Source organism: Thermobia domestica, chromosome 14, assembly GCF_964235325.1.
Source record: "Thermobia domestica chromosome 14, izTheDome1.hap1.1, whole genome shotgun sequence".
NCBI classification, from domain to species: domain Eukaryota; kingdom Metazoa; phylum Arthropoda; class Insecta; order Zygentoma; family Lepismatidae; genus Thermobia; species Thermobia domestica.
The window spans coordinates 167,990,435-168,010,491 of record NC_137467.1 but is presented as its reverse complement, the minus strand read 5'-3'; the positions used below and the strand labels follow the sequence as shown (position 1 = coordinate 168,010,491).

The 20,057-nt window shown below is 35.1% G+C and overlaps 1 protein-coding gene across 3 annotated transcripts in view; it reads right to left on the bottom strand.

Annotated features, from left to right (window-relative positions):
* The window catches only part of cad (caudal type homeobox), a 228,019-nt gene that overhangs the window by 120,788 nt on the left and 87,174 nt on the right, over positions 1–20,057 (bottom strand). Inside the window, exon 2 of one of the 3 annotated variants that reach the window (XM_081739162.1) lies at positions 8,685–8,741. The exons of the other annotated variants lie outside the window; for them this stretch is intronic. Within the exon in view, the coding sequence (XP_081595288.1) occupies positions 8,685–8,741 (57 nt within the window). The remainder of the gene's footprint in view (positions 1–8,684; positions 8,742–20,057) is intronic. 3 annotated transcript variants of the gene reach the window in all.

Here is a 20,057-nt window from a genome sequence, read left to right as displayed (position 1 = left end):
TATGAAACGTGATTTCCATCTTTAAAATCTAACAAGTGAACTTCCCAGATGGAAAAGTCTGAATCAAGTTACATTTGTTATTTCGAACTATCAGTGAAACTGACGCATCAATTATTTATTTAAAGCTTCTGCAGTTATTACAAACTGCTTACTGAAGAAGCTGCTTTTTTCTTATCTAGCTTTCTTGGCATGTTATTGGCAAGCAAGCATAACTATTCAGATTTGTTGTTGTCTAAATACAACACAATTAAAACTTCAATATGTGATTTGAACAAAAACTTTACTCTATTTGCTACAAAATATCAATCATGGTAAAAACTGTGAGGGGAGAAGTCTCGTACTTCTCACGTTTCCTCCCATTTTCTTCGTATTGCCATTACCACTCTCGCTGCTGAACGTGACGCTAATCATAAAATTAAATCAAATATCATCACAGTATCAGTTAGCCTCGGTACATACTCGTGAAACGTTGAGAAAAATCTAGCATAGTGTGGTTTATGTATTTTGTTTTCAGAATGTTACAAGTAGGAATGGCCAAAATTTTCCGGAATCCGAATTCCAGAAAATTTATTTTCTGGAACTGGAAATTTCACTTTCCAGATTTCGGAAAATTTTACGAATTCCCCTTTTTCTCGAAATCCGCAATTTTTCTGTATTCCTGAAATTTCTAAATTCCGGAATTTTTCTGAATTTTGGAATTCACCCAATTCCGGAATTTTTCGAAATCCGGAACCTACTAAAACCCAGAATTTCCTAAATTCCGGCTTTTTTAGAAATCCCGAATTTTCTGAATTCCGGATTTTTCCGAAATCCGGAATTTTTTCCGATTTTACTTTCCGGAAAGTAAAAATTTCGAAATTGGCCGTCCTTAGTTAAACTTAGGTTTAAACATCCTTAAAACGATTTTTCATTAAATAACGGAAACCATGAGATATGATTCAAACAGCAGTAAACCCTATGTGTTCACGTAAATAACTCACTGATGCGCGTAGTTTCCATTGTCAATTTTGGCATTAATAAATATATGTAGACGCTTTCCTTATTGTGTATTTAATTTAATACGAATAACAACCCTTGTATACCTTAAACAATATATTTTGTACACTTTGTCAAATGCTTCCAATATATGATGTAGACCCATTTGCTTGTTAAAAAAAAGACAAAAAGAAAGAAAAAAAGGAAATGTGATAGAACTTAGGCCTGCAGAATATGAATGGAATGACAACAGCATGAATTACTTTGTATCACGTTATCAAAACATCATGATAATGATAATTTACCACATAAAAATGAAAAACAGCAATATTATATATATATATAGATAGATAGATAGATAGATAGATAGAGATATAGATATATAAACTGTCAAATGAGTCTACATTCATTATCCTGACTCATATTTCATCTATGTGAGTCTTTCGACAAAACCCATCCACACGAATGTCAAGACAGCATAAATAAAAAACAAAAAAAAAGTTTTCATTTTGTTGCAAGAAAGCAAAGATGAATTATTCTATCGTTCTTTCTTCACAATTCGAAGGCATTTGAACCGATTCTGCACTCAAAGACCTTGAGTTTAACTGCCCTCAAGGATTGTGTTGGTGTCCCTGTCAAGGCAGATATTAATCGAAAGTATAAGAGTTAAAAAGAATAGACTAAGAGAAGAGTGCAAACATAAATTGACGTTATGAGCGGTAACTAATTAAAAAAAAAAAAAAAAAAAAAAGTGGCTCAGTGGTAGAGGGCTTACATCTGGTACTTAGGGTCCCTGGATAGATCCCCAGTCACGTAGGTTTGTGGTGATACATCGCGTCTGCAGGTTTCCTCGGGGGTACTCCTCCTTCCTCCCACAATCTCACTCCACTAATTCTTTATAACAGTCACTTGCCTTAACCATACGTCTTCCTTAGCTGAACGGGCAGAATTGTACGACGTTAAACAGAAAGACTTTTCTTTTTTTTGTCAGTGGTAAAGAACGCAACTTTAAAGCGAAAGGGTTCTGGGCTCGATTCGAAGCATTGTAAAGAGACTTTCTTTCAGAAAAGTGTCTCCAGGTGTATAAAATCAAAATGGTTGAGACCTGGACTGCGGCATTATTTGCTGGGAAGAACGTATCCGGGCAAATCTCAATGTAATTTACCTTAGCTCAGTAATAAGATGTATTTTCTTCAATTAATACTTATATAAAATAAGGGAAATTTTAATGAATTATGTTTTTAAATAAGAATACTATAGTGGTATACTTCCAAAACCATGAAAGAAAAATGATAAAGGGAACGTGTCATCCGTAGAACATTTGACTAACAAAAGTAGTCTTCACTTTTAAAATGTTACAGAAATACTGGTGTAAAGTATTAAAATGGACAATTCTCAATGAACAAGTTAAAAAAAAAAAGTTGGCCAAAGAGCGCCTCAATAGACCTGAAATTAATGGCAGAATAACTATGTTGATATAAATAGTGAAGCAACAAATCAGGATATTTTCGAATTATCATAACTATGCGGGGAGGGAAGGAGAAGTTGAGCAGCAGATTAAAAACAAAATGATTTAATGAAGACCATTGCAGCTTTGAAATTAGTGACTCCAATGCAAGATATCCCGATACTACTCAGAACACACTTGGCTGCCAGTGTTGAACATAAGACAGCCTTTCTAGGTTAACATTTCGGTTAACGCCAAAAAGTTATAATGTTATATAGGCCCCAACGAAAAATATGTAACCTCCCATTTTCTCAACTGCGTGTGTCCTTAGGGAACGGGAAGAGTATTCAACACTAAAGCTCTTCAAGTCTCACTTTAAACGGTAGGTTTCGACATATAAAGCTTCATACCCATCAATCAATATTTATTTTAATGCATTATACACGATTTATTCAAAACAAAATATACTTTCCCACACGGAGAAAAATGCATAATCCAGTCAGCATAGCATGTAAATGCTGTTTTTACCAGGTTACGCGCGTCACTACATTAAGTAATGTTGTTTCATCAGTAGTACGATCTACACCACAGTCCAGTAAAACTTTTGTATTGTGGGACCACCATTTCAAATCTAGAATTAACGCCATACCCATTCTGACGGTGGTAACTTAGGTATATAATGTTACTACCTTCCTACGAGTGTCCCCTCTTGGTTCTTTCTAAATCTGTGACTCCCTACCTTACGAGAGTAATAGTTTTTAACACGAAATCAATCATGTGAATAAAATTATCCAATCACAGCGAGTCAAGTTCGACACCGAACTCCAGACTTGGCATTGTGTTCCCACCTGCTGTACTTTTATACATGAAATTACATTACTTAAGGAGCGCACACGCGTAAATACGATGTATCCACACGGAAATCCTAGTCCTTCTTTTCTCAGTGCAGCTTCCATGCACGCTACGCCCCTGCAATTTTCTCAGAGAGCGCGCACCACGAAATTTGAAAGAGGGGCTGATTCCCCATTACGATAAGCTGAAATTCAACACTGTCATTAAGCTGATATATTAGCTTGTTTCCCTCATATTATTTTCACAATTCTTAGCTGCAGCCAATGTCCATGTTTTCTTATATTTTTTTAGCCATCACTCACAACACGAAGTACTTTTTTTTTCTTCAAGCGATAAAAAACAATGGAAACAATTCTGACATGATCCTGTTGATGAGGATAATGATCATGGACGTGGCAAAGGCAGTCACTGAACAGGAACAACACTTTTTTTAGCTGAGAAAGTTGTCGATTTCTTCACGATTTGCTGATTTCACCAACAAAAAAATTTTCTCTCTGTTTTTCTAACAATGGAGAGACGGAAAGAAAAATATATACAGGACCTACGAACTAGCTGGTACGCGATTCGCAAAATTTTAAACTTTTTTCCTTCTTTTTCGTCTTTTGGCATCTTTTTTTGCTTTGTTTCCTTTTGTAAATGAGTGAGCAGTCTGTGGATTAATTAGCAAGGGGGCGCCGCCGCTTGGGTTTTAGGTCTCTCATTGTTTATAAAAAGCATCCTTTAATTAAAATTGACTGAAATTTGGTTACACGTGAGCACAATGCAAAGTTTGCTGAAAGGATAATCACCAATTGGTGTGGAATAATGTTAATCTATTATTGTAATCGTTATCATTATGATTATTGTTAATTATTGTAATCGTTATCATTATGATTATTGTTAATTATTGTAATCGTTATCATTATCATTAGTATCATGAGCAGAGCCGGATCCAGGATTCTCTGAGGGGGGCACCAATAACTACCTGTATATTTGAATTAAATTTGAGTTTTTAAAATGCCTTTAGGCATCTGTGTTGTGAATGAGAAATTCCTTTGGAATGCTAACTGTCTGCTCTCGATGAATTCTTTTCCTTCAATCTTCAGAAAATTGACAAACTATTTATTTTGTAAAACTCACTGCTAGCTTCTCACTTTAGGTAGTGTATATTTCCAACGAAAGGGGGGTGCAGGTGCACCTTTGCACCCTTTAAATCCGGCCCTGATGATGAGCATTCGTTACTTTTACTGGTACTCTGACAGGTCGTCCTGCAAAATCAGAAGGTTTTCATAAGTAAGTAAGGTCCTCAAATAACCTCTTCGACTTAACTTAGTTGTCGTTAACCACTCTGTCCCTCTCCATTAACCCTCCTTGCACGTCTAGTAGCGAAAAAGAAGTTCACAGAATACCAAAACAACATGACACGTAATCAAATGCAGTCCAGTTCGTTCCTCTACTCACTGCCTTAACTTAGATTTTGGGTGAAATGTGATTCTGGCAAACTGTAATTTCTATGGATGCCAACACTGATAATTCTTCAGATTCATATTTTCTGTTGTAGAATAACATCTATGATTGTGGTTACTTGCATTTTATTATATCCTTTCACTTGTGAAAAACAAGCAAAAGAAAAATGGTAAATTTTACATTATTTTTAGTGGTACACTGTCACCCACTGAGCTCCATGATATAACTACAGCTCTCCCCAAGGGACTTTGTGTTGGACAAACACAATGTGCGTGGGTTTTCTCGGAATTCTTCCGTCTCATTTTCTTCATTTCCCCATTTCATTCATTGTCTTTATCACAGTCTCCTACAGCCTCGGAGCATAAGCATGGGACATAAAACTAAAAACTGTCGTGAATATAAAAGCAGGAATTAAAAAAAAAAAAACTCCTTCTTACTCCATGTCTAGACTGTTGGATAACGCTTCTCTCAAGAGTCCTCACTACCCATTCAAAATCGGTTGCACATATCACAACCGAAATTTCGAACACAGCATGCATCACTGCTACACTTTCTACAAGACAATTCACTCCGTCATTTATTCAAGTTATACACGGTGAAAAAGCTTCTTGAATCTCTTCCACAGAATTTGTTATATTATTAACAGAGAATCTTTGTCTATTTCTGCAATATAAAGTTGGCTCAATCAAATGTTGCCTATTACATAGAGAAAATTATATTCGTGTGCATTTCCGCCATGTTGGATTGTAGAAATTAATTTAAAAGCTACATTAAAACACTAAGAATACATTTTCATGCAGGCAAACCAAGATGGCTTCTAATGAGTTGTGTTGTGAATGTGTTGCCACTTCTATTACATGATACCCATTCTGTAGATTTTTCTATGAAGTTCCACAAAATATATTTTCTTGTTTCTTCCCGAAGGGTATTTTCACAATTCTTTTCTTGCTGTACCGAATATAAATATAACTTATTCAACGTATACTCTTTTTCCGCTTGCTGCACCTTAGTATAGAGTACAACTACATTAAAATTGTACCTAGATATCACTAAAGATTGCAAAATCGTCTTTACTCACATTTTTTAAATACACTAAAGTCCCGAAAACTCGGACTAATGTGGATCGAAAGGTGGCAGAGTTTTTGAAAATGCCACGTTATAGGGAATGGGGTTTAAAAAAAGAATAACTGCGAATGTTTCTTTAGAAAATACAATACTGTTCTTGTACGTATTGTTACTTGAGAATACAACAGAGAAAGGAAAAGTACGTACTTTACAAGGGCGCCCATCAGGGGGGGGGCAAGGTGGGGCGCTTGCCCCTCTAAGAGAGGAAATTGTACTTGGGAATATCGAAAACCCAATAGAATTTTTACATTAGTTACAGCAAAATTTGAAACTATATTTGAAACGTCGCTTGTACTTGCTCCCCTCCTGGAAACCACAACATGGGCGCCATTGGTACTTTATGAAGGCACAGAGCCTTTACTATACATGAAATTGAGAATTAATGAATACATATTGTACAGTAATTTACCTGATAAGACAGACCTCAGAAAAATACTTTATGAAGAAATAAAGCTGTATATAATGAAAATTAACTAGTCGACTTTGCAACTTTAAAAAAAAAAAGGAAAAGAAAAGAAAAAGAAATTTATAATGTCCTATTTTTTGCCCTGTCAGGATGTGGCCAAGTTATCCTAACTGCCAGGTTATCGAGTACCGAGTTTTAGGGAATCTATTGTACTTGCAGGTTTTACTAACATGCATAGATAGAGAGATATGGGAAGCATCAGGCCAACATCCCACAATAATCAACTTTTTTTTTCTTTTTGTATGATTCCCCACCTACAGCTTGGACCTTTTTCCTCAGTCGTTAGATGAACTCAATGAAGCTAGATTTACGTACTTCAAAAGTACATATAACGGTATATTACTAAATATTTTATAAGAATGCTTCTTTACGGCAGTACTTACAAATATGATTTTGCTTAGCGTAATTTGTTTCTTTATTACCTGCGAAGGTTGATATGAGCCAACTCAGCAATGAGAAAACCGCCAGGAGATGGACTCTTTTACTATAGTGCGTCCAGTAAGAGAACGTCTCTTGACAGCTTGCAGTGACATTGCCACTACTCGCATGTCAAGGTTTTTTTCGGTGCAATTGTAGTGGCAATTTAATTAATGGTATAAGACAGAGTGATCGTGGTTGGTAACACTGGTACCAAAGTAGGGGCTGCAATGTCCCACCGCATGTGGTAAGAAACGTCAGAGACCATCTCTTGTTGGCCGTGCTTTAAGAGGTAGCTTATGAACGTAGTAAAACCACATGGAGGAACTGTAAATAGTTTAGTTTCGTACCATTATATGTAAATAAAGTAATTTGGAACAATACTGATACGCCAAGCACTTGCAATCTGGATTTAAATTAAGTTGCTAAGTTCTTCGCTAATAAAAGCTGCTACTAACCTGGAGTATCTACTCTAATATCAAGTGCCTCACTGATTGGATGATTGTGGTTAACATACCTCTTCAGTATCACGCTATATGAAACCGGGACTATCTTTTAAAACTACTAGTCGAGGTTGTTTACAATCATCCAAGTAGACTGTCTCTGCAGAAATAGATACCACAAGCTACTTGGTTAGCTTAGTGTAGTTGAATAGGCATATAGCAGAAGCTATGCGGTTAGATGCCAGAACCTAATACATCAAGCTGAAAATATAATATGCAGATGTCCGAAGCTTCATGGTTAGTTGACCGTACATAAATAGGTAGATTCTACAAGGTAGTGACTGAGTGCAGAGGAACAGGCAGATGCTGAGAGGAATAAACAAATGTCCGAAGCTATGTGGTTTGTTGAAGGTAGAGAAATACGCAAATGCCAGGAACTATAGGTTAGTTGAGGGTAGAGGTGTACGAAGGTAGTTGCCCAATGATATATGGTTAGTTGAGAGTGAAGATATATACAATGCTCGAAGCTATGTGGTTAAACTGAGGACAAAGGAATACGAAGGTGCTAGAAGGTATACGACTAGTGAAGTGTAGATAATAGGTATATACTGGAAGGTATGTGATAAGCACATGCCCGGAGCTATGTGGTTAGTTGATGGTAAAGAAGTAGGCAGATATCCAGAGTTATGTGGTTAGTTGATGGTAAAGAAGTAGGCAGATGCCCAGAGCTATGTGGTTAGTTGATGGTAAAGCAGTAGGCAGATGCCCAGAGCTATGTGGTTAGTTGATGGTAAAGAAGTGGGCAGATGCCCAGAGCTATGTGGTTAGTTGATGGTAAAGAAGTGGGCAAATGCCTGGAGCTATGAAGTTAGTCAATGGTGAAGAAGTGGGCAGATGCCTGAAGTTATATGGTTAAGTGAGGACAAAGGAACAGATAGGTGAGTGATAAGTTAAGTGTTGATGAGCAAGCATATTTCGGCAACTACATAGTTAGTTGAAGGGAGAGGAATATGCAGATGTCTGAAGCTGTGTGGTTAGTTGAGGGCAGGAACATCAAATGCCAGAAACTTTGTGGCTACTGGAACAGTCAACATGCGGTGGCATGTGATCGTGCATCATCCAACAGGCAACCGAGAAACTAGCATTCCGATTATCTGCCAGATCAGAAATCAAAACCTTCTGTATTTCTGTATCAGTACTTCTTGTGTTGAACGTTATTTTCAAATGCGGTGATGGGAAGACAGCGGTTGCTAATAAATAGTAATGAATAAAGCAAAAATAAGTTTAATTCTGTTTTCAAAATTGGCAAGTTTCCATTGTAATTCGTTTCAATGTATCCTACACAAACCTCTAAAAAAACACTGAAGATGGAGTAAACTACAGATCTAGTTAATCAATGACAACACTACTAGATCAACATTTCCAGATACAAAAAGTAGGTAAAGAAAAGGAAAAAAAGGTCGATTGGCTGAAGGGAGGTTAAAAGAAATAATTAAAGACATAAATGAATTACCAGGCAGGTCCATTGTCTTGATGTGGACTAGATGAGGGAAGCCGGAGCAATGGTCAACTAGAAGAAAATAAAGAAACGACAAATCAAAGCGAGGAGATCAATCATCGAAGTCTTTTCTTTTTGTTTACATACATTCAAAAACAGAAAAAACTAACACATATCATGCACTTGCCAACACATAAACAAGCAGAGTAAAAAGAGGCTTCTTAAGTGATGTTTTTTCAATGGTTTTATTCACGCAATATACGAAGGATAGCCAACGTGTCCATCCGGCCCCCGTAGCGTAAGAGGTTGACCGCGGTAGCCTGTGTCATTCTATCTGTATCACTTATTGTTATTGTCTTATGATTAACAGATAAGCAGACCGCCAGTGATTTCCGAAAAGTAGTCCTCCCTTAAAAAGGTTGGCCACCCCTGCAATATGCTAACGATTCATTATGCATTCAATTTTTCCAACACGATCCTGGCTATTGTGAGTCTTTCAGTCAACCTCAGTAACTATTTATCCGTCTTATAATTAATTCAAATTGTATATACTGAGGATGGTTCAAACCAAATTTCAAGTGCATCAAAAAACGTACACACTATTTAATAGAAGTGATCTGCGTACTGCTTTCGAAAATAGATTTAATTATTATTATTATATGTGTGGTTGTTAAATCCACATATGTCCAGCCAAGACATAGTCCTGTGCATGGTTGACACTGGATAGAACAAAGAGGTACATTTGAGCTGCCACCACGTTTACCAGGTTTAACACCTCTGGACGGAACATCTTTGGGTTCTTGAAGGATGCTGTGAATTGCAGGAAACCGCCTATTTATGGGGCCCTTAATGAAGAAATTACAGCGGCATGTGCAGCGATCTGACCAGCTTTGATCAAGCAACCACTTGCTGTTGTGATATGTGTCTGGCCGATAACCGCAGCCACTATGAAGACCTTTCAGTTATTGTACAGGTGCAGTTGTAATATGATACCATATTGTGTGTAATGTACTGAACTTTTGATATATGAGGATTATCTTTTTATTTTTATTTTTTTCAATGTCCGTTAAGCCACCAGAAGAGAGTTACCTGAGGCGATGAAACGGGAATATCGGACAGCACCTATCCTCCATACCGAAAGAGATTCTGTTGTTTAATCACTATGAAGCAGCAAGTGTGAAAACATACCAAATGGAATCAGAGCGCCCGCCAAGTGTGTAGTACATGATGTTGATTTCTCCGGTCGGAAGTGCATAATACAAGTGCAATTCATCGACGTATGAGTAACGGTTACAGCGAAACTTTATATAAGTGAAGGCTGTGGCATGAGTGCTGCAGAGTTTACAGCACTTATCGACGTACACGACTAAAGTAGCCAATGCTGGAAATTTATGGTGGCAGACAACGCGTGATGAACCATGTGGATCGTGAAAAGCGTGGCTTAAGATTTCTGAATTATCTGATCTCGGAATTTAAGATTGCTCAGCAGGCGCTTGAAGGAATAGAATTAAATCACGTACTTCACATTTAGCGGCCGCTTTGATTACATTCGGTATGTTTTAACTCCACAATGAACGACAAAATCTAGTTTGGTTTGGTGTGGTGGATAAGGGATGTCCAACGGACAATTTAATCCCCGTCTCATCATCCAACGTGGTTCTCTGGATGATGAGACGGTGATCAAATTGTCTCACGAAAGATCACTCGTGTAATTAAGTTTAAAATTATCACACAATATGGTTTTCTTTTTTGAAAAAAAAAAATATATATATATGAAATATTTCAGTGTAATGTCCCATGATTATGCCTTTTAGGATAAGAGAAACGTATGATTAAGACAAGTGAATGACGATAGGATAATTAGTGGAATGAGAATGTGGGAGAAAACAGAAGTACCCAAGAAAACCCAGACACAATGTTGTCCACCACAAACATACTTAGCCGGGGGTCGAACGAGGACCTCACGCACAAAGTTGAGCGTTTTATCTCTAAGCCATCGTGCAGAATTTTTCTTATACATGCTCTTAAAGCGTGTAGGCCTACACAATTTTAGACGGAAGACACGTTTCACATGTTATTTTTAAAGTGTATTTTTCAAATAGGAAATAAATCTCGAAAGATGTTGGTGTTTTTAACACTTGAAAGGTGTTTTTAACACTTAGAACTATATAACTACATCCATTTGACCTTTTTGTAACTGTTTCTTTTAAGACAATCTAGCGACAAATGAGAACTTCAAGGATTATTCCACAAGGAAAATGGGGGGGGGGACTAAATCATACTTTTCCTATAGACCCCTATTGCAATACAAATTACTACAGACATTAATATATTATTTTGAAGATTAAAAAAAAAAACTAAGTTAAATATGAAATTTCTTAATAAATATACATAATTCATCTTTGAAATGAAATCTTTGAGTTTAAAGTGCCGCCCATTAGGCAGACGATTATTAAAGCAAGGGAATGATGATGGAAGAATTGGTGGAATTGGAGTACCCAGCGAAAGCTCACACACGTGATGCTGTCCACCACAAACTTACTTGGTCGGGGATCGAACCAGAGGGCCCACACACTAGAGGTAAGCGCTCTGCCACGGATTTTTGTTTTTTACAATAATAGAAGGAGAACTCATACTGTGTTTCTGATAGTTTCTTTGGCTGAAGTTAGGAAGCATGAAACTTTTTTTTTAATGAAACAGGTGAAGGCTTTTGCAATGTGGGTGTGGAGAAGAATTAGAATTGGCGAGGTGGAAAGGAATATCCATAAGGAAAGATTAAATAAAGTAACAAAAAAATACATCAAAAGATTGCGATCTTGGCCAATTATTAGTTTTTGGATCAGAGGCTACGAAATTCTTGAATAGTCCCTAAATCCAGTTTTCTTTTTTTTTCTTTTTCTTTCTTTTTTTGTGTGTGTTTCGCAACACTATATGTAGTTCTCCAGATATAAGGCTTCAAGAAAACTCTTGCCTGAAATATATTGGATCTTTTGATACATTTTTGGATCAGGGGCCACAAAACTTTTGAACGGCCCCTAAATAAAGTTTTTTTTTCTTTCTTCAGAATAAGCACATCATACTGAGTTAAGTGATAGTTTGAGTTTGGCTACACTATGTGTAGTTAGGCCTATAAGGAAATTCTTATCTGAAATATATTGGATCTTTTGATCTAAAAAGAATTGACCAACTATTAAAGCAAATAATTCCTACATTAAAAGGAAAATACGGAAAGTTTAGCTGTGACGATCACTATTGATTCTCATTACTATATGCTTTCCGCATTGTCTGTACGTATTCATAACATCTTAAGACACTTTTCACAACAGGGATCTTTCCTCAATTCACTACGTGCAGACACGACACTAATTATACTGCTATGGTTTATAATAGAAAAGTGTGTTTCTAGCAATTACACGCCAATTGAATCCATTTGACCTTCCTGTAAGCATTTCCTTTAAAAGTATCTGGCAACTATTGTAAAACAGAAGTGCAATTCTGGAAAGGAAATAATAATAAAATAATGTAAAGCATATTTTCCCCCTATCTTCCAATACTATCTTATTAGAAATATAATATTATTAGCTCTAATATATAGTTTTTTTTTTAATTAAACACAAAATGTAGATAAATAAGTACTTCTTGATGGATATACGGATATCAAATTTGAAAACAAGAGAAGAAAAAGCACATACTGCAATAATTCAACTAGTTTCTTAGAATAGAATTAGTATAGAAAATTATGCAACTCTCATTTTTTTTAAGTCAAAGTGCTTATTACAATTTTTGTTGCGTCATTTGTTCTAACGATATACTTATTGAGCACGAAAAAAGGTTGTTTTGAACAAAATAATAAAATTTTCCCGGTTAACAAACGAGCGCCAACCAAATGTTTACTAAAGCGAGGACTAAAGCAGTTTATTGAATTTTACTTTTAAGAACAAAATTATTTCTATGACTATATATGAATATACAGTAATAGTGAACACAGTGGCGGCGATTGGACGTTAAAAGTGGGGGCAAGCCATGATTTTTGTGTATCAATGTTAGTTTGCCTGGTTATTTCTTCCTTTCTGATTTTGATTGAATTGATTGAACTGGTTGAACTGATTTTTTTTCTTCCTTTCTTTCATCAGAAGTTGAATATATTAAGAAGAACACTATAAGAAAACTGTTGAATTATTGAAGTATTGAAAGAATTATTGAATTATTGAAAGAATTATTGAAGTATTAAGTATTGTCATTAGCTACTGATAATCCGTTTGCACCAAATTTAAAAGCTTCCATGCACTGAAAGTGTTTCTCGATGCCATTTTTTTTATGTGTTTGTTCAAATGGATAGCTTTTAAAAGTTTATAGGGGAGAAAACATATATAGACGTAACTAAATGATGGTCAGGCTCCCATACTTCAATTCTATTAATATTGAAACCGGAAGTAGTAGATTTGTACCATTTCTGCTTTTCGATGGAAAATAAGAATGAAACTTGAATATACGACGCTAAACTTATTGCTGAATACCGCTTCTTGGTATCAATTACGGTTTTCAATCCACGGCGATTAACGTTAAAACCGGAAGTGGTTGATTTCTGCTACTTCCGGTTTGAATAGAGGATTAAGAGAGAAGATAGCACTTGTTCTTGTACTAAAGTGATCTTCCTCCCCCCCTTAAAAATACTTCTCGCAAATTCTTATCGTTTCAGCTCTACATAGGTCAATATCGAAACCGGAAGTTATAATGAATTTGTATCACTTCCTGTTTCAGAAGAGAATTAAGGATGGAGATAAAACGTAATCTCGGGACGCCTAATCGATTGCGGGAAACTGCTTTTCGGTATTTATTACCGTTTTGGCTCTTTAGTGATAGTTAAAACCGGAAATAGTTAATTTCTACCATCTTCCGGTTTGAATCATCGAACTCTATTCGTGAACTTCTGACCCTACATCCTCGCCAAAACTGATGATCACTCATGAAGTACTTCTTGAGATTTAGGTCTTCCAGACGGGAACATGGACAGAGGAAAGGAATTTCGACAGGCGTAAAAGTGAATCTGAAAAGGTACGGGGATGCACGACGTCATACCGTTCCCCGTGACTATCTTTGCGTATTGTAATTTTTAGGAAGTAGGGGATGTCACAAATATTTTTTGGAAGTGTGGGAATGACGTTCCTCGTATTTCTCTTCTTTTATACCTGAGTTTCGGTACACCAAACTTCTTCAAAATATAAGAAATATATTTTTAAATGTATTTTGCGTAGTACAAGGTTCCAAAGGATTTGGTGGAAGCAAAAAAGAGATTACTTGGCGAGACACTGGTGCATAGAAATTTCAACTTGCGCTTCAAATGACGTAACAGTATTGACAGTGTTTTCATGTTACTAAAGCTGTAATATATAATTATTGAAAAAACGTGTTGGAGTAAGCTACTGATAAATAATGTCTAAACTTAAGAGTACATATAGGTGTTATCAGTTATAACTTTGGATTTTTTTAAAAAATTACTTTTCTGCGTAGCAAAGTGCTAAACAAACAATTATGATAATGAAAAGCAAAATAAAGAGAAAGTAATGATAATTCTATATGCATATTCTATATTTAGAAAGTACAACTAATTTTGTCAATCGCCAGATCTCTAACGTGGCAGCTGTTTTCATTGTGTCGATACGGATCTTTTAATTATGTGCTGTATGAATCAAATTATTATTTTTTCTTTCTTTTACCACTTCTCAAACGTTCTAAATCGAACATTACTTTCCTTTCGCTGTTTGAATGAAAAATTACTTCTACACCAAATGCTATGAAACGAGTATATGTGTAATTTATTAACTCCTTAGCAGAGCTTAAAACTACGAAAAAAGATAGTTAAGGCAGGAAAAGGGGTATTGCTGCTATAGTCCTGTGCTATTATCAGTGATGTACGAGGGTAAGTCAAAATTATCCGCAATTTTGACATAACTCTTTTTACATTGTTCATGCTAACCTCTGTCCTCGTTAATTTTATTCTTATGCTATTGTGGTCATGCTATGAAAGTTTGATCCTAATCCCTCCATTTGTTTTCCTTTTATTGCAGATAGATCATGGATGCTCCATTAGAAATTTGGACCAAAGAGGAACAACGAGCAGTCATCCGGTTTTTGTGGTAGGAAGGTGTATCGGAGCCAAGACTAATTTCCAGGCGATGAGGCACTTCAACAATAGTCACTCCTCTGTCTAACAGCTAGTAGTTAGTGCTTTCCCACGCGCTCAGTAGTTAGTGCTTTTCCACGTTTACCGCATATAATTATCTATTTTTCGCTTTTTTTCCCACTTTTTTAAAAGTTCCCATACTGTTTTGTTTAATTTAATGCTAATTATTTCTTTTTTTTAAAAAAAAAAAATAACGTTATTCTCATTCTACATTCATTATGACAGAAAATTACTTTAAGATGTAAAGAAAACTATATCACGTTTATGTGGCCACGACGGATTATAGTTACGTTCAGCGGCGTATTTAGGGGGTGGCTATCGGGCTCAAGCCCCCCAGGAAATAAATAAATTTATATATAGTATAACTCAGTGTTGAATTCAGGCATGTTCAAGGGACTGAGGCCTCCCTAGGATATATATATATATATATATATATATATATATATATATATATATATATATATATATATATGCGCCCCCTTAGAATATCTACACATTTGCATTGAAATATTTGCTTTTTTCTATTTATTTATTTTCCGAAAAGTCGTAAAAGTCGTAAAAGCAAAGATTTTAAAAAAGAGAATAGGCCTATTAGTATCTTCTTTTGCCCAACCTAATTGTTCTAATTAACAAACCACGTTCTCGTATGAAGTCCAAGTTAAATAAAAACTTGGAAATTACTTTCAGGACACGTAAACCCTTTACAACGTTAGTTAGTGAAAAATGCCAACATATTTGTTAGATATTACAACCGACCAGACAGTAACAAGTCGCGAGTTTTGTTGTTACAGGTTCCTGCTGCTCTATTGCAACTAGAAGAGCCCCCCTTAATTTTAGTCCCACCTTGTACAAAAGTCTGAATTCCACACTGGTATAACTGTACACCTAGATAGACTTACTATAAGTACCCACTCAGGAGAATGTGCATAGCCCCCCCGAAACAAAGTTCTAATTACGCCACTGGCTATGCTTATATTAATTTGAAATGGGAAAAATAAATTCGGTTCACGAAGTTAGATTAAATTCATGACCCTAGGGTTCACTCACTGTATACCTAATTGTTTGAAATTAAATATGAAGGATTATTTTTTAAAGAAAGATGTTTTGATCAGATTAATTAAACATTTATTTTCTGTAATAAGAGTCAGATAACCTTGGAATGTTTCAAAATTAATTTGGCATTGCACAAAAAAAAAAAAATAAAATAAAATAAAATAAAATAAAATAAAATAAAAAAACTCTACATGAATTGTCGCGTTCTGAATTGACATTGTGCTAACTAAGCTAGCATTTGCACGCAATTTATACATATATATATATATATATATATATATATATATATATATATATATATATATATATACTGTAGATGTAAGCATTGCAATGCCATGTCGGCCTATATACTGCATATAAGACCTACGCTCATACTACATCCGACAAGGAATTTCTGGGTTAAGCCAAGGACTTCATGTTGACATGGCGCCATTTCATTTACTCAGACGGTTTCAGTTACAGAGAGAGAGAGAGACAGAGAAATTACATACTTACAAAAAGTACATACTTAGTTATCAAGTCGTCTCCAAATTATTTAACCTACTTTTCATCACATAGTAATTTTTGGACTACGTCACTTGAAAAAGAATTTAATTATTATTGTAGCGAATTGTTTCAGTTAGGAAGTTTTCTAGAAACTGACAGACTTCTTTTGGTTTCAGTACAAAATTTTATTATTATTATTATTATTATTATTATTATTATTATTATTATTATTATTATTATTATTATTATTATTATTATTATTATTATTATTATTATTATTATTTTAATTTTGAGTTTAGCGTACCTTTCAGCAGCAAGGCTATGAGACGTGGACCTATTGATTAACGTGGAATCCGAATTACATGAGCTCCCGCCAGAAATCGAACCCGGATTTCCCACGCAAAGGTTCAGTAAAAGATATTCGAAATGATTCTCGTTATTTGTAACGCACGGGTTGACAAAAAAAAACTATTAAGTGCTGAGGTCAACAATCACTTTATCAAAAACTATGGTTATTGAATCTCTAACAACTAAATAGACAATAGCTATTCCAACGTTTATTTCAAGTACCATTTCCATTTCGGCATCTGTGAATGCCGTGTTCATAGGCCCAAACTTAGGCTCAAATAGCCTGTTCCCTATTACTGTCCAAAAGTATATTGCAAGTACAGACGGCCCTAGTGTACAACTATATAGATTCATAAGTAAAGATATGGCACCCAAAAAGATTCAGCTCTTTTATAACAAGAAGAAATCACCGATCGGAAACATATATATATATATATATATATATATATATATATATATATATATATATATATATATATATATATATATATATATATATATATATATATATCGCTATCTTCGAAAACAAATCTCCTAAATTTAACAACCTTCTCTCCAAATCGGCAACACTGATTAGCGTATAGCCTACTTCAGGTCTGTTTCATGGCGTTGTTATCGTACAGCATTTTTAGACTCTTCTTTCTTTTGGATTTTGAATTTAGGATTTAGATTTCTGGGCTCTTGGCATCTTACGGCCATTTAGCCCTTCACGTTTTTTGAAAGATGACGTCCCTCGGCGAGCACACTATCCAGGGAAAGGGAAGGAAGGAAGCAGTCTGGGACCTATAAGTTAGGTACCACCCCGGCATTTGCCTGGTATGAATGAGAAAAACTCAGGAAAACATTCAAGGTGCCCGGCCTAATAAAGCTGTTTACACTTTTTCGACCGGTTAAATGCTAATAATACCTATTTTAGAAAATAGATAAATCAGGCTAACTGCCTATTTTTTCTACAAAAAAAAAAAAAAAAAAAAAAAAAAAGCTCTGATTGTACACAGTAGGATGATTTTATTAACACACAAGACTCCTGCAGTAATCCCCCGTAACGTAGTTACTAACACTCTCGCCTTTTGCGCGAACGGTCCCTGGTTGAACACTCGGTCACAAAAGTGTAAAAGCTGTTCAATGAGTTTTTTTTTTTATTCACATAATGGTACCTAACATAATAAGCCCTTTCTTCCCCCTAATACCCCAGGTAGTTTGATCGCCTAGGGATGCCATCCTTTATACGTAACGGGTTAACATGGCCATAGATGCCAAAGCCCAGAAATATAATCCTAACATGTAGATAGCGACATGTATTTCCACCAGCCGAAAATTGCAAGACCTGTATCTAGCTTTACACAAGGAACACAAAAAGACAGGTAATAAACAAAAACTAAAATAAATAAAGACAGAACGCAAGAGGACAAATTCAGATGTTATCAAATGTATCCAGAATCCAATTATGTCCGAAGTGAAATGCACTCAAGTCACAACAGTAAAAATGTAACATTAAGCCCACGAAACTAGAAAAAAATCTCGTCTCATTTCTAGTCTCCAAAACAAGACGAGAATTCCCATCTCGTCTCGAATTTGAAAATCTATTTCTCGTCTCATTTTGGAAATTAGGGATGCGCAGGAGACGAGTCGAGACAGGATTTTCCTGACAAAATTCGAGTCGAGACATCACTTTTACAGCACATTTTCGAGACGAGACAGCCAAAAATCTTGTCTCGTGCGCATCCCTATTGGAAATGAAAAATTTCTCATCTTGTGGCCAATACTAATTCTTCTGTTCTTAGTGCGTTTAATGACAGCACTACTTTAAAAGGTTTTGTACGACTAGTTTGCTGTATCACTTGCTTAGATGAGGAGAGAAATAATAATAATAATAATAATAATAATAATAATAATAATAATAATGAAAGGAAGTATACAATAATTAAAACTGCAAATCATTTAAAAATTTTAAAGTAACTCTGTTCACGCACTTCTTTTGAATACTTTCAAGGTTGCCTAACAGGATATGCAATTTGAAAGAACAGAATACGTAATTGAGACTCATTATTCTAATAAAACATTTCTGGCCTGTTTCTTATACAGTACATGACAGCGCATACCCTTGACGTACGTACGGTACTAAAAGCTTGGAACAAAAGAAAACTCCCACCACTAAAATGACTTCGAAATAAAATTTACAAATTTGAACAAAGCTCTCTTAAATGTCGAGAAAACTTAAATTTTGAGTACCTTACAAGAAATTAAGTCGATTTATCTAGTGATGTAGTTGGTTTTGACATATTGATCGATATTTTCAAATACTGAAATATTTAATAATATTTCAATACTTTAATATTTAATACTAGCAGCGTTCACCCCGCTTCGCTGCGGTCACCCCGGAACGCAATAAACTTTGTTACTTAGATAATTTTTACTTTTTCACTTTCAAATGATATGATAAAAACCATAGAAGATTGCACTAAATGTTAACATTATATCGCCTGTCATTTATGTTAACCCGCCCCGCTTCGCTGCGGTCACCCCTGAACGCAATAAACTTTGTTACTTAGATAATTTTTACTTTTTCACTTTCAAATGATATGATAAAAACCATAGTATATTGCAGTAAAAGTTAACATTATAGCGCCTGTCATTTATGTTAACCCGCCGATTCACGTGGTCATGCGGGTTGCATATACATACGTTTATTTTTACCTATGATGAACTATGGAGACTTGAATGGTCCATTATCTCAAGACACTGGTAATTAAAAATTAAAGTGATATGATAAAAACCATCTAGGGTCCAAATCCTAACAACCCCCCAAAAATGAAAGAAATCGGTTCAGCCGTATTAGCGTGATGAGTTCACAAAGGATTTGTACGTTCTCTTTTATATATATAGATTTCAAGTACTGAAATCAAAAATTACTAATCGATACTTTAATATCTAATACTTCTATATTCTTTAACATTTTGATGTTCGATATATATATATATATATATATATATATATATATATATATATATATATATATATATATCAGGGGCGTCATTTAGGGGGCAGGAGGGGGCATTGCCCCCCCAAAGAGTTTACTTTAATCAATTGTATACTAATATACTAGTATAACACATGAAAGTCTTATGTCGGTGGTGCTCTTGCCTCCCCCCCCCCAAGCGAAGTCTCAAATGTCGCCCCTGATATATATATATATATATATATATATATATATATATATATATATATATATATATATATATATATATATATATATATTGTTTATCATTACTTTGATATTCGATATTGTTCAGTATTCCATAATTTTTCAATTTTAT